Raw genomic sequence first — 16,578 nt, 5'->3', positions numbered from 1 at the left:
GATCCAAACCATTCATTTTTAAGGCCCTCACATAGATAGGGTGTCCACAAAAAATCAGATCCATAGGATCATCCTAACCATTCGAACTGTGGAGGCAAAAAATGGACTAATTTATGAAGGTTTAAAGACATCCATTTTACCTCCACAAATCGTAGGGTTGGGATGATCCTATGGATCTGATTTTTTGTAGACACCCTATCTATGTGAGGGCCTTTAAAATGAATGGCTTGGATCACCCAAACAATGTGGGCCCCCACTGTATTTTAAGCTAGTGTGTAGAGAACTCTCTACACATATGTGTAGGAACCGCTTTCTCACATATATATATATATATATATATAAAGGGTTCCTGCGCTTGAGCGCAGATAAGCTTATTTGCACTCGAGTGTAGAAACAAGGGTGGGCCCACATTGTTGGGGGCATCCAAAGCATTCATTTGGAAGGCCCTTTCATGGATGAGGTGTGTACAAAAAATCAGCTCCATTGGATCATCTTAGGGTGTCTATTTGTGGGGTAAAAAAATGAGCATATTAGTGGACAAACAATATCTGTCCATTTTCACCCCCACAAATGGACACCCTGTGATGATCCAATGAAGCTGATTTTTGGTACACACCTCATCCATGATGGGGCCTTTCAAATGAATGCTTAGGATCACCCCAACAATGTGGCCCCACCCTTGTTTTTTGCACTCGAGCACAGCGCAGGAACCCTTTACTCTCTATATATATATTATTTTAAATTTTAAATTTTTTTTATTTAGAAATTATCTAATCCGAATTCTACTTTTTGGGGTTTGTCGAATCCGTGTCGGATCCTGACAAACGAATCCAAATCCATGCAACACAGAGTAAATGGGAAAACCCAAGAAATGCCAAACTCCGTCAATATGTAACCCCAAATCTCTTTAGCTACTTTGCAATGTATGAACAAGTGACTTACAGATTCACCATCTTCAAGGCACATTGGGCAATGGTCCAAAAGCCACATACCACGCTTCTGGAGGAAATGGATCGTTTGAATACGATCGCGACTCGTTGCCCAAGCAAAGAAGCAAACCCTGGGAGGACAATGAACTATACCTTTGCAGTGACGAAAGGTACCCCATAAGGCACCAAAAGGGAATAAAAAGATTTTATAGAAAAGACTCCGGTGGAATCCCCGGTCCATACTCTTTTATCGGTCCCGATCTGTTTAATGTAGCACCCTTCTCTGAGTTCTAAGAAGTGAGGAATCGATTCCAATTCTCTATAGAAAAAACTCCTAAAACCCAGAATCCAGACCAAACGATCTCTGTCATGCTCAAAACACTCGGAAACTAAAGCCTCTTTATTGGAAGCAACAACATACAGATTCGGAAAAAGAACCATCAAAGGTTGCTCATAACACCAAGCATCGCTTCAAAATTTGATACGATCCCTTGAATATACCTTGAACCGAATAGATTTGTTAAATTCGTAGGCAGTCTTCAGACTACTTATCGGCTACGTGGTGGCTCTTATCGAGTGTACTCGATAACTCAACCTCCAAATATCTCTCCACACAGCTCTGTCTTATTATAAAGGTTGTCCGCTTTCCACTTCCCAAATCTAAAACCATACTTACTCGTAATCTCCTTAACCCAAAGTTGGGATTGCACCACATCGAATCTCCACAACCACTTACCCAATAAAGCATGGTTAAATTCTCTAACTCGTTTAATACCCAAATGAAATACGGGTGTGACAACCCAAGTGGGGGGGGGGTGAATTAGTCAATTAAAAATTTGGGGCTTAATTAAATGGGTTATCAAAATTAATTTACTAATTAAGCACTTATTAATCTAACCCTTGTTCAAATATTTAAGATAATGAAATTTAGGGTTTAGATATTACTTTAAGCCTATTTGCCCTAACCCTTGTTTTAATAAAATATAAATACAAGAAGCGGTAGAGTTTACCAATCACCACAAAGTGCGAAGAAGAGGAAGAGAGAAAGCATCCACAAGGCACAAGATTTATAGTGGTTCGGTCTATCACAAGACCTACTCCACTCTTCCAAGTTTACCTCCTTGGGGCGCCCCACTAAAACTATGAGATTCTTCAAAGGGCGAATCTCGAAGCCGTACACCCAACTCCTCCAACTCCAAAGGGAACAAACCCTTTTTCGCATGAAGCCTTGAGGAAGGATCACACCCTCTTACAATGTCTTCACCTTTCTTAACGGGTCGAAGAGTGTCTTCACCTTTGTTACCGGGCCGAAGAGAAGACCCTCAAATACAATGAAGAAAATAAATGAAAAAGTCTCAATGCCTCTTTAGATAGGCAGATTACAAACTTGATAGCTCACAAACACTCCAAGGAAGATAAAATGTAAAGCCTATAGAGTTCCTCTTGATAAAATGTAAAAATCAAGTTCAAAGAGGTTTAGCTTTTGATAAGAAAGTTTTTGCTCAAGTAAAATGAGATTTGATCTTTGTAAAATGTTCAAAAGCCTGTAGAGATAGGTTTTAATGATGTATATATAGTGTATTTGAAAATATGACCGTTTGGGGTAAAACTGTAAATAACTGGCTTGAAAAAGTCAAGCTGAAAACGCCCCAACGGCTAGTTTGCTCGACCGCGGCGGTCGACCGAGCCATCGCGGTCGCTCGCCCCTATCGGGCGCCCTTTTATATTTTCAAATTTCTTACCGTCACGGTCGACCGACCCCATGGCGGTCGCCCGACGAGGCTAACCTGTTCGCTCAAAAATTCGGCTCAAAAACCTATCCGCGGTCGACCGACCCACGGCGGTCGCCCGCCGAGGGGCGGTCGACCGCCGAAACCCATGACGGATTGTTCTGTTTGAAACAGACACATATCCGCGGTCGCCCGGCTTGACTCGGTCGACCGACCCGATAATTTTTGGGACGCCTTGGAATTCCAGGTTCCATCCCACGGTGGACCGGCCCTGTGTGAAATTCCTTTTTTAACTTTAAAATCCAGGGGCTTTTAGGCCATGGTCTTTGGGCTTTAGTCTTAGGTTTTCAAAACACATTTTTGGGTGTGTATGGTTTTCAAAGATGTAAGAAGTTAAGTATGAAAACCATTTGGAAGTGCATTTAAACATAATATCAAGAAGACTCTAAATACATTCTAAAAATGATACCGTTGAGTCTTCTTGGAATGTATTCGGCTCCTTTGCACTTTCTTGGACTTCTTCGGCTTGTGAGTGAACTTCTTGACCTGGTTTGGCTCTTGTGACTTGTCCTCCAATCTTCAATGCATGTTGCATGGTAGAAGAGGTGTCACCAATGGCATGTTCAACTCCAAGCTCCTTCTTGACACTTGCTTAGGGAACTTGTGGGATCTTCATGTTGAGCTTCTTGACTTGATCATCTCCGAATGGTGATGACTCCAATGTAGGTGCAAGCTCTTTGATCATGTGTGTGTATCCACAAGCCATGTGTTGACTTGAATTGTGTAATGACGATTATGACATGAAATTCCTGTATACAATACAACACCTCAAGGCAACACATTAGACTATAAATGCTAATCAATTTGAGTTTGCTAATCATCAAAACAAGAAGGTAACACCAAACCACCGCTCTTAATCGGGAGACAAACCTTGTTCCACTTAACCAGTGCGATCCCTTTCTTATCATCAGATCCTCCCCAAAGAAACCTCCGCTGAATCTGTTCAATTCTCAAAACAACACTCATTGGACATTTGAACAGAGAAAGGAAGTAGATGGGGATATTGGCCAAGACCGCCTTAACCAGAGTAAGCCTGCCCCCTCTGGAAACAAGGTTTCTTTTCCTGTATCTAGCCTTCTTGCAATCCGCTCAACAAATGGGTCCCACAAAGGTATTTTAGGACGACCTACCCGCAGCGGGAGCCCCTAGTATATGGAAGGTAATGAGTCAAGCTAGCATCCCAAGATTAAAGCAAGTCCATGGGCACTATCATAAGGTATATTCAGGAAATACATTCTAGATTTATGGAAATTAGACCTCTGACCAGTTATCAACTCATAACATCTAATAGATGCCTTCAAATTCAAAACCTGATGAACATTTGGTAAGCAAAATAGAAGTGTATCATCAGCAAACTATAAATGTGATACTTCTATATGTTATCGACCAATTTTGAAACCTTGGAAGAACCCGTCCAGACTCCTTTTCTCCATTAAACTACTAAGAACCTCAGCTACCATGACAAAGAGGAAAGGAGATAGAGGATCACCTTGCCTCAATCCTCTAGAAGACTTAAAGAAACTTTAGGCGACCCATTGATAAGAGTTGAGAACCAGGTGGAAGAAACACATCTTCTAATCCATGCTCTCCATCGGTTACCGAAACCCATTCTCCCAAGGATATAATGCAGATAGTCCCACTCAACCCTGTTATATGCCTTTTCCATATCCAATTTACACAATACTCCACCCTCTCCATTTCTTACATAATAGTCAATGGCCTCATTAGCAATTAAGGAACAATCCAGAATCTGTCTGTTGCACACAAACGCACTCTGACAGTTCAGAAATGATAGATGGTAAAATGATCTTAAGACAGTCTGGTAAGACTTTTGCTAAAACCTTATATAGGCAACCCACCAGACTAATAGGTCGAAAATCAGAAATCCTTGATGCTCCTTTCACCTTTGGAATAAGAGCAATAAACGTTGCTCCTGTGCCTCTATCCAGATTCATGCCTTCATAAAACTCATCAAAGAAATTCAGAATATCCCCTTTAACATATGACCTACACGACTGGAAGAAGGCCAGGCAGAAACCATCAGGGCCTGGTGCCTTATCTCTACACATTGAGAATACACTTTTCTCGATTTCATCCTCTTCAAAAGGTCTTTCTAGTGTATCCCTCTCTCTCTCTCTCATACAAAGGCTCTTGAACTCCAAGAATTCCGGGATAGGGCGAACAAAGTCCTCTGATGTATGCAAAGAGATGTAAAAATCTGATATTACTTTAATGATCTCCTTTTCAGTTACTCCCTGACCGTTAACATCTAATGAATCAATCCTATTTCTCCTCCTGCGGGCACTAGCCATAGCATGGAAATATGACGTATTTTTGTCCCCTTCTTTTAACCATCTCACTCTAGATTTTTGCCTCCATGTAATTTCCTCCTGAAGCAATAACCTTTTATTTTCTTTAACCTTACCCAATTCCTCCTTAGACGCAATTGAGTCATGCCCCAATTCTTCAATAATAATTAGCTCCTTTATGCGATTCTCCAAACCCTTTTTCCTTCCCGAATCATTCATTCTCATATCTGTAGCCCACTCCTTTAATTTTTCTTTACATGCCTTAATTTTTGTCTAATTACCACATCCGCGGGCCACTCAACTCTATGGGAAACCCACCACTCTCCCATTTTTTCCTCCATATTAGACACCAATTTAAATCTAAAAGGTGGTGGCCCCCAAGACTCCAGTCTAGGATCAAGAAGCAAAGGGCAATGATCGGAAACAGAATGAGCAATAGCTTTCTGGCATACATCAGGGACCATGTCAAGCCAATTGGGGAAAATGAGGAAACGGTCAATGCGAATGCGGCTATTTCCTCAAGACCAAGTGAAACTAGCGTCAGACAACGGGATATCCACTAATTCAAACTTAGCAATGAAATCGGCAAAGGCAACCATGTTCAGAGTGGTTCTCAGACACCCCAATCTCTCGTGGGCTTCCCTGATTTCATTAAAGTCTCCCCCAATACACCATGGAATAAGGCAGGTATCCCCCACTCGACATAATTCATCCCGCCTTTCTCTGCTCTTTTAATAGGGCCATAAACACCAGAAAACAACCACTCCGAGGAGTCATCAAGCCTACTAAAAGCAATGGACAATGAATATTTCCCCCTCCACTCTTGTTTAACCCAATTTGTGACTCATCCCAAGCTATCAGGATGCCCCAGAGGCACCGACAACAGCTACAAACGAAAAATCCCAATTCGAGCTAGTTCCCAAGCTCCTAATAACATTCCTATCAACAACTTCCAATTTAGTTTCTTGTATACAAATGAGGTCCAGTCTGTAATTTCTCACCACCTCCTTCACTTGGGCCATCTTATCTAGAGATCCCAAACCGTTAATGTTCCAAGATATTATCTTCATGAGAAAACTATTTTGGAACTGTTCCTCCTCCTCCGCATGCTATTCTTACCTTCTACTGGTATCTTAATACTAACTTCAATGTCCACTCTACCATCATAGTTAATTGCTGTTTTCAATCCATCCAACTCCCTACATTTTCTCCTAGGCGACTCCAACGGTTTGTGCGCACCATTTCTATGAGGTATGAAATCCCTAGTTTCCACCAATTCAATCATATTTCTCAGATCCTCTTCTGGCCGTCCATGAACCAACCCAAGTTTTTTACTAGTGTCCAAAGTTTTTTTTTTTTTTTTTGAGAAAATACTAGTGTCCAAAGTATGATTGACGAAGAACTCAATTGCTGAGTCTCTGGGTCCTTCCCACACCGGATTCTTAATAGATTCCTCCAAACTTTGAAGACCACATTTGGGGGGTTCCGCACTCACTGCCCCATCCAATGACCTTCTAGAACTCAAATCTACATTCGGATCCCAGACTACAAGAGAATATGGACCAAGGTTCCGAGGAAATTGAGCAAGGCAAGAGTTAGGATATGAAATTGTGCCCGGTGGGGTACCCTGTAAATTAGCACAAGACTATTGAAAACCAATATCCAAATTTAAATTGACCAGGGTTATACCTTTATTAGGCGGCTCGCTAGGGTCAATTAACCCTACCTCCATGCGAGGATGGCTGTCTTCGACCATCACAGGAACTGCCCCACCCGAAGATAAGTTCTGTCTGTAGTTGCTTGCCTGAAGGTAGCACTTTTGGATATGGATAGAATCCGCGCCATCCGTACTAGATCTCGGATAACAATTATAATTCTCCTCACCTACCAATATCGAGTTCTCTACACCCGGGTGAGATGCTCCCTTCCAAACCACCAACCTGTTATTCATGAGGGACGCATGCTTGTGGGGCTCATATGAGCCATTTAACTTTACAATACTTTGCAAATCTTCATCTGAGACCTCATCCGACACCCAATAGTCTAACTTCTTCTCCAAGGGATCCACATCACTGATCGGTGTATGACGCTCATCCTGTTCGTACACCTCTACTGCAATATTCTCAGCGGTAGATTAGTTAATGGTAATAGCAACTTCCTCTAGAAGCTCCTGGCCGAATCTCCAAATCCTTCGATTCCCCAGATTATCCTCAACATTGACAACAGACTCACAAATTGCCCTTTCTACAGTTGAATGTCCCCTTACTGAAATGGAATTAAGGCTCTCATTCCTAAATACAGAACATCTGAGGGGCGACCTCGAAGGAGAGTCACACAAGAGGTTTGGGCCCAAAATAAGTCCTCGAATTCAATATGTCGCGGCCCAGCACTATAATAAGACAAATGGGCCAAAAGATTAGGATTTGGCCCATGAGGATCATCTGGAGTGGCATGTTCCACTAGGTCCAGATTAGATTCAATGGGCCCATTGGTATGGAAAGTCTCGACGATACCGATATTGCTAGGGGATAACGCGTCCAAAATATCTTAATAGCTATTAATGACGGTGGTGGGACCCACCACATCAGAATACGTGTTTACCATGCCGCGCAGACACCGCCATCTGTAGCCCAATGGTGATGTAGAGATTTGATTTTCAAAAGACCCACCAACTTCTTTTTATTGTTCATGATTCTTTTCAACTTTGTTTTAATCAATTTTTCGGCTATTGATAATGGAGGAGGATACGGAATCAAAGTTTATAAAGACTTGCGAGTCAAGGTGTTATTTGCGAGAGAGAGAGAGAGAGAGAGAGAGAGAGAGAGAGAGAGAGAGAGAGAGAGAGCATTTCTCTTCTTCATTTCATTGTTGAGAGAGGGAGAGAGAGCATTTCTCTTCTTCATTTCATTGTTGAGAGAGGGAGTTCTTGTTAGCCCAAGAGTTCCCATGGGTTCAATTAATTGCCTTTTCCTTGTTGTTTTGATCCTGGCAAACCCAAATTGATTAGTCTTTATGGACTAATGAGTTGCCTTGTAGTGTTGTGCCTTTGACAAAAATTTGATTGTTCAATCCAACTTAGCACAATTCAACACTACACATTGCTTGATGATCAATATGCACAGATGAACCAAGTGAGCTTGCACATACATGGAGACATCATCCTTGGAAGTTGTCCAAGTCAAGAGCTCAAGTTGAAGATCCCACAAGCATGCCTTGCACAATGCTAAGAGGAGATTGGAGTTGAACAAGTGTTGGTGACCCTCTCAAGCATTCAAAGTGAAGATCATCAAAGAAGATAAGTCATATGGACCAAAGATATCTCAAGTGTTCACTTACAAGCCCAAGAGCCCTGGAAGACCTTTTGAGGACAATACAATCGGTTAGTTATAGTGTTTTACATTTTCTAGATTGTATTGGAGATCTTTTTCGGATGGTTTTGCATTTTCAAAGTGTTTTTCAAACCTTTTTGAAAACCACCCTTGAGACCTATTTGTATTTCATGGAAATTCATTTTCGAAGGTCTTAAACATTATTAAAACATAGTAATGTTTTAATAATGTCATAGCCCAAGAACCAAAGCCCAAGTGCCAAGTTGAGCTAAAAGTGAAAAGACATCAAATTGGCACTTGCATAGTAGACCACAGACCTTATTTCCACTTTAAATTGTCTGAATGATTTTCAAATATTTTTGAGAATATTTTTAACAGATAGCTCTCATTCTTCTAATGTCCGTAGAGTACAAGAACATTGAAATCCGAGAGAGAGAGAGAGAGAGAGAGAGAGAGAGAGAGAGAGAATTTTACAAACCGGCCTAAAAATACTGCAGCCGCGGGTGATCGGCCCGGTCGACCGTCCAACTGAAATTTTTTTTTTTTTTTTTTGAAATTCCAGCAGCCTACAAGCAGGCGACCGACCAACGGCGGGCGACTTGCCCTGTCTGTAAAAGCAGCCGTTTGGTCTTAAATGGCTAGTTTCTTTTTTGACCGTTTTACATTGTTTTCTTCCAAAATTACCCCTAAATGGTCATGAATCAATGTGCGTATAAATATAATGTTTTCTCATGGATTTAAGAACTTTTGGAAAGATTGAAAATCCTCTTTGAGCTAAAACTTTCAAAATCCATTGATTTCTTCAAAGAGCTTGAACTTGTTTATCTTTTGAAGAAGATCTCCGTAGGCTTTATCTTTGTACGTTTCTTTGGAGAGATTTGTGAGCTTCATCATTATATCAAGCCTAATAAAGAGGCTAAGAGAGTTCTTTATTCTTTGTTCTTCATTGTAAAGAGGGTCTACGATTTGACCTATTAAGAAAGGTGAATCCGGAATCGTGAAAAGGGTTTGTTCCCTTGAAGTTTTGAGATGAAGATTGTAATGGCTTGGGATCCAGTTTTAGTAGAGAAATTCCCAAGGAAGACGAAACTTGGGGAGTGGAGTACGATCTTGAGGTTAAGGGACCGAACCACTATAAATCGCTATGTGGTCTCTTATTCTCTTCACTCTTCTTCTTCATTTCTCTATTGGTGATTGGTAACATCTATTCCTTTCTTTGTTTTGGATTAATTTGAACAAGGATTAGATAATATAACTTATAATCACACTCCCTTGATATTAGCCTTAGATTTTTTAATTACCCAATCCACTCCTCTCTTGGGTTGCCCTTTGGGATTTCAGTTTCCCGTCATTCTTTGTTGCATCAGGTTTTCTTCTTATCTCCTCTTTTCTTTCTCTTCTTTGTTCCCTACTTTTCTTTTTTCTTTAAGAGTCTTAGTTTTTTAGGGGCGAAACCTTACTAATTAAAGGGAATGAGATATGTGTCGCAATCTCATAGTACTCTCTTTTGTCATTGTGGATTGTGTTATGCAATATTGTTGTTGTTGCTTGAGAACTTGAGATTGTCTCTTCAACTCGCATTGGTTACAATGTGTCCACACACATGCACGAGGCCATGCACAGACGCATACAAACAGAGTGAATCTTAGTTATGAATTCCATTTCGTTCGCCGTTTCGTTTTGGTCAGTGGAACGGAACGTTTCGGCATTTCGGCCGTTTTATTTTAGAAAATATGCTACGACCGGAGAATTCTTTTTTAATAGTTAATTTTATTAAAAAGATCTAAAATATAAAAAATTGCTAAAAAAAATAGAACAATGGGGTCATACTCTACAACCCAATCTATCATAACATCAAACTTGCAAAGATCCAACATTTACTTAAAGGAAAAATCGGCTAAAATGCATGTGTTGACCAGTGCCTGACTAGATGAAAAAAATTTAGAGACCAAATTATGAAATTTTTTACAGTACTTTTGGGATTTAATAATGTTTGGATGTGATAGAATTTAGGGAAAATTATTAAAAAAATGCAAAGTTTTGTCTAAATTGTGAATAAAGGGTAGTGATTTGAAATTTATAAAAAAGGTGTTGTCAGGTGAGAGAAGATGGCTTTTAGGACAAATATACCCCTCCTACCTCTTTTTTCCCTCCACCTTTTTGCACCCATCCCTATGCATTTATTACCTTCTCACCTACCACCTTCTTCCTCAAAGCTTTTCTAACGTGGAAAACTCCATGGAAGGGTTTTGAAGGTTGCCATTTACAACAGGGTTTCGTATTTACGAGGGTTTATTTATGATAAACTTATAGAAGCAGTGTTACAAAATGCAAAGAAAATGGATTTTGAGCTTAAAACTGAATTTTGTTGTTTTCCCTATTTTCAAGATAAATCCATTTTCTTTGCATTTTTGGATTCTAAAACATTAAAATCAATCTTCAATTTATGGTTGCCTGCATGAAACTAAGATCACAACGTATATCCATATGAATTATTACTCAATTTGAAGATAAATATCCTTGGAATTATACCTATTCTACTCGCTTACGTCAGAAGTCCGAACAAAACTTCGGACTTCCGAATGGAAGCCAATATACGTAACCAAATTACTGGGTCCATTCGGAAGTCCGTAGATTTGGTTCCCTAGTGGTTTCGGGGTATAAGATGTGGTTCCCTAGTGGTTCCGGGGTATAAGATGTGGTTCCCTAGTGGTTCCGGGGTATAAACTGTGGTTCCCTAGTGGTTCCGGGGTATAATATGTGGTTCCGTGGTGGTTCCGAGGTATAAAATGTGGTTCCCTTGTGGTTCCGGGGTATAAGAAGTGGTTCCCTAGTGGTTCCGGGGTATAAGATGTGGTTCCCTAGTGGTTTCGGGGTATAACATGTGGTTCCGTAGTGGTTCCGGGGTATAAAATGTGGTTCCGTAGTTGTTCCGGGGTGTAAAATGTGGTTCCCTAGTGGTTCCGGGGTATAAAATGTGGTTCCCTAGTGGTTCCGGGGTATAAAATGGGGTTCCCTAGTGGTTCCGGGGTATTAAATGTGGTTCCCTAGTGGTTCCGGGGTATAAATTGTGGTTCCCTAGTGGTTTCGGAGTATAAAATGTGGTGCCCTAGTCGTTCCGGAGTATAAAATGTGGTTCCCTAGTGGTTCCGGGGTAGAAAATGTGGTTCCCTAGTGGTTTCAGGGTATAAAATGTGGTTCTCTAGTGGTTCCGGGGTAGAAAATGTGGTTCCCTAGTGGTTCCGGGGAATAAAATGTGGTTCCCTAGTGGTTCCAAGGTATAAAATGTGGTTCTCTAGTGGTTCCGGGGTATAAAATGTGGTTCTGTAGTGGTTCTGGGGTTGAAAACGTGGTTCCCTAGTGGTTCAGGGGTATAAAATGTGTTTCCTTAGTGGTTCTGGGGTAGAAAATGTGGTTCCCTAGTGGTTCTGGGGTAGAAAATGTGGTTCCCTAGTGGTTCCGGGGTTGAAAATGTGGTTCCCTAGTGGTTCCGGGGTAGAAAATGTGGTTCCCTAGTGGTTCCGGGGAATAAAATGTGGTTCCCTAGTGGTTCCGGGGTATAAAATGTGGTTCCCTAGTGGTTCCGTGGTAGAAAATGTGGTTCCCTAGTGGTTCCGGGGTAGAAAATGTGGTTCCGTTGTGGTTCCGGGGTATAAAATGTGGTTCCGTAGTCGTTCCGGGGTATAAAATGTGGTTCCGTAGTCGTTCCGGGGTATAAAATGTGGTTCCCTAGTGGTTCCGGACTAGAAAATATGGTTCCCTAGTGGTGCCGGGGTAGAAAATGTGGTTCCCTAGTGGTTCAAGGTTAGAAAATGTGGTTTGCTAGTGGTTCCGGGGTAGAAAATGTGGTTCTCTTGTGGTTCCGGGGTAAAAATGTGGTTAGAATGAATGGATCCCGTAGGATGATCTGAACCATTAGGATGATCTGAACTATTAGGCTTATTGAGGGTTAGAATGAATGGATCTCAGAAAAACAGCCTTAACAAATCAGAGGGTTATGATCATCCTGTAGAGAACATTTTATGGCACTACATGAAAAGGCCCAACAAGTAAATGGTTTAGATCACTCAAATAAGCAGGCCCCACTATATTTTTTCCCTCAGATCCTCCACCATATGTCTAACTATAATATGGGATTTGGTAGGGACTTTCGCGTGAACAGTCTCATACAATTGAAGAGGCTATTCTCAAAAAGCATCATAGCCATTGCTAAGTCATCATCATTTCGAATGTCGTACAACAAGATTTGATATGGATTCTTGGAACCACTATTTAACCTCCTCGGAACCACTAAATTGTGGTTCCGAGGCCTACCTAATGGTTCCAATAGGTTTAAAACACTAATGATACATCCATGATGACTTTTAAAACCACTAAAATACTATTATAATGTACCAAACACAAGTTGGACTCTTGGAACCACAATTTAGAGTGTTGAAACCTCTATGTAACCTCTCGGAACCACTAATGGTTCCAATAGGTTTAAACACCAATGATAGAGCCATGATGACTTTTAAAACCACTGAAATACTATCTTGAACTTATTGGAAATATAATATAGTGGTTCTGAGGTGTTATACCCCGGAACCACATTTATGGGTACCACATCTTATACCCCGGAACCACTAGGGAACCACATCTTATACCCCGAAACCACTAGGGAACCACATTTTATACCTCGGAACCACTAGGGAACCACATCTTATATACCGGAACCACTTGGGAACCACAGCTTATACCCGGGAACCACTAGGGAATCACATCTTCTACCCAGAAACCACTAGGGAACCACAACTTATACCCCGGAACCACTAGGGAACCACATTTTATACCTCGGAACCACTAGGGAACCACATCTTATACCCCGGAACCACTAGGGAACCACAGCTTATACCCCGGAACCACTAGGGAACCACATCTTATACCTCGGAACCACTAGGGAACCACAACTTATACCCCGGAACCACTAGGGAACCACAACTTATACCTCAGAACCACTAGGGAACCACATTTTATACCTCGGAACCATTAGGGAACCACAACTTATACCCAGGAACCACTAGGGAACCACATTATATCTCGGAACCACTAGGGAACCACATTTTATACCTCGGAACCACTAGGGAATCACATCTTATACCCCGGAACCACTAGGGAACGACATCTTATACCCCGGAACCACTAGGGAACGGCATCTTATACCCCGGAACAACTAGGGAATCACATTTTATACCCCGGAACCACTGGGAACCACATCTTATACCCTGAAACCACTATGCTCTGTTTGGTTACCTTTTTCTGAGAAAAATACCAGGGAATGTTATTCTACTGATTTGCTTAAACCTGTTTGGTTTGGAATTTAGCAAAAATGGGGAGTTTGACCACTGGGGTTGTCGGGCCCTTGTCTGCTGACGTGGAACCCTCTAAACTCCCTCAACACATTTCTCCAAAATGAAGAAAAAATGGGAGAAATTTTAGCCTGGACCCGCGCCTGGCCCGTACGGGCTGGGTCAACCCACGGGTCACCCAGATTTTTGCTTTTTTTTTAAGATTTTTTTTTTGTATAGGAATTTGCTAGCCACCTTCACCGAGCCTACTTGTCGGCTTGTGGCCTATCCTTTGATGCAAAGATTGGCAGAAGTAACATGGGTGCAAAGGTGGCTAGAAAAAACATAATAGCAAAAAATAGTAATCATTACGGATTTGTGGCAGAAGTTCTAATTTTAAATGAAAAATTACGGAAAAATGGAAGCAAAGTAGTAAAATTACGAAAAAAATAACCGAAAGGATGTTCTAACATATGACAATTACTGAAAAAACTACAAAGTCCGACTGCCTTCCGTCGGAAGTCCGAACGTTTGTTCGGAAGTCCGAACAAAACTTTGGACTTCCGAATGGAACCAGTAATTTGGTTACGTATACTGGCTTCCATTCGGAAGTCCGAAGTTTTGTTCGGACTTCCGACGGAAGCCAGTAGAATAGGGATAATTCCAAGGATTTTTATCTTCAAATTGAGTAATAATTCCAAGGATAATAGGGATATACGTTGTGATCTTAGTGTCATGCAGGCAACCATAAATTGAAGCTTGGTTTTGATGTTTTAGAATAAAAAAATGCAAAGAAAATGGATTTATCTTGAAAATGGGGGAAAGAACAAAATTCAGTTTTAAGCTCAAAATCCATTTTCTTTGCATTTTATAACACTGCTTCGATAAGTTTATCATGAATAAACCCTCGTGAATATGAACCCTGTTGTAAATGGCAACCTTCAAAACCCTTTTATGGAGTTTTCCACGTTAGAAAAGCCTTGAGGAAGAAGGTGGTAGGTGAGAAGGTAATAAGTGCATAGGGATAGGTGCAAAAAGGTGGAGGGAAAAAAGAGGTAGGAGGGGTATATATTTGTCCTAAAAGCCATCTTCTCTCACCTGACAGCACATTTTTTATAAATTCCAAATCACTACCCTTTAGTCACAATTTAGACAAAACTTAGCATTTTTTTAATAATTTTCCCTAGAATTTATGAATTTTTAAAATTGAAAAATACTCCATCGTTTGGAAGTTAAGATTTTGACTAGGCCTGCAATGACCGAAAAAGGTTGAATTTTGTACTAGAACCGGAAAGTTGCCTTTTTATCCTTTTAGAATTGGGTCTTGAAACTACTTTTAATAATTCCAAATGGGGTATATTTTCTTATTTACATGTAAATCTTAAGTAAATGGACATTAAAATAGTAAAGAAGAAGAGGTAAGAAGAAGAGGAGAAAAAAGTAAAAGGGGTATTTCAGCCGAAACAGGGAATTTCGCCAATTTTGTTTCAAATTAAACCGGACGAAACACCCTGTTTCGGCCGAAATGGATTGTAACTGGACGAAACATGGTGCAAAACGGAATATATAGGTATTCCGTTCTGGTTTTCCGGACGGAAAGAAACGTTTAGGCCGAAACAAAACTAAATTTATAACTAAGGACTGACTTGATAAGCCCATCAAGATTGCATCAATAATCTCTCATACATGACAGATGCCCTATTCCTTTTATTTACGTAAGAAGGTTGGCCCATTCTCACTTAATATTAAAAAGTTACTATTTTCTGTATCAAAGAAAAATGTTGCTTGCCTATATAAAGATAGTGTATTATAAATAAGATACATACCTTTACCTCATTTTAAACTTAGTGTAGAAAGTTAGGTTTTTCTATCAATTCATTTGCTTTGGCGGTGTTGACTCGTAATGCCTTCAGCCAATTTCTTTCACCAGTTTTCCATTATTGAATATTGCATTTCAAGGTTACTAATTTAGTACGTATTTGTAGGTGGAAGTTCTCCCCCCAGCCATTTCACCTGTTTTGAGGCGGCTTGTTACTCTTGGAGGAGGTTAGAATTGACAGTACAAAATCTATAAGCCTGCCTTTGGATTGCATATAAGATCCTTGAACAATATTATGAATTTTAGCAATTTCAACAGGAAGATGATGCTAATTAATGCAGTTATTAATTGTCAGTTCCTGAAATTCGATCGGCCTTGAGGAAAGATGGTCCCGTGATCACTGACCTAGGGAATATGATTGTTGATGTGAGGTATGATCTCTTTTATTTGTTCCACTTCTTGAATTACATGAGGTATTACCTTTTTCTATTTTTGTTGTATCAGTTTGTAAGAGTTGGATTTTGTAGCCATGGGATGTAGTTCTATTTTTGTTGGATATAAATTATCTTGGAATTTTTTGTGCTTCCTTGAGTAATGATGCATCAATGCAGTGTTTAAAAAGTCATACTTGGATGTGGACTGCTCAATGGAGTGGGTGAGTCATCTCGGCCAAGTCAAATTGACTCAGTTGAGAAAGACATATTTTTCATTATCAAACAATGTTTAGCTTTTCATTGACTTGGGTTAGTTATTTGCGATTTTCATTGACTGATTTGGGTCTAAACAAGGTCAAATTGGTCAAGTCAATAATTGACTAAGCAAGCTTCTAAACAATGTTTGGGCCTTTTGCTTCTCTGCTTGCTATACATATTAACAATATCATAATTTTTGCTCCATGTTAGTCATCTCATTTTGAAGAATGCTTGTTCTGTTACATTGCATATATTTTCTTCCTATCCATGCTTGTAGTATCAACGATCAAGGAAAAAAAGAAGATAGTTTAAAATTTAATTGCCCAAAAGCTTTGACTCAACTTGAAATTTTGCTCTTTTGGTTTCAAATTTGACTTAACTTG

General features: G+C 40.3%; 1 protein-coding gene across 1 annotated transcript in view; it reads left to right on the top strand.

Moving 5' to 3' along the window:
* Nucleotides 1–16,578, top strand: part of LOC143887461 (uncharacterized) — a 49,140-nt gene that overhangs the window by 27,630 nt on the left and 4,932 nt on the right. The window contains exons 7-8 of the mRNA XM_077391542.1: nucleotides 15,670–15,730; nucleotides 15,859–15,934. Coding sequence (XP_077247657.1) covers nucleotides 15,670–15,730; nucleotides 15,859–15,934 — 137 coding nt within the window. The remainder of the gene's footprint in view (nucleotides 1–15,669; nucleotides 15,731–15,858; nucleotides 15,935–16,578) is intronic.

This window comes from Tasmannia lanceolata, unplaced genomic scaffold, assembly GCF_043159265.1.
Source record: "Tasmannia lanceolata isolate RefF3 unplaced genomic scaffold, GAP_Taslan_0.1 ptg000012l, whole genome shotgun sequence".
Classification (NCBI taxonomy): Eukaryota; Viridiplantae; Streptophyta; class Magnoliopsida; order Canellales; family Winteraceae; genus Tasmannia; species Tasmannia lanceolata.
The sequence above is the reverse complement of the archived record's forward strand: the minus strand, read 5'-3'. Positions and strand labels throughout refer to the sequence as shown.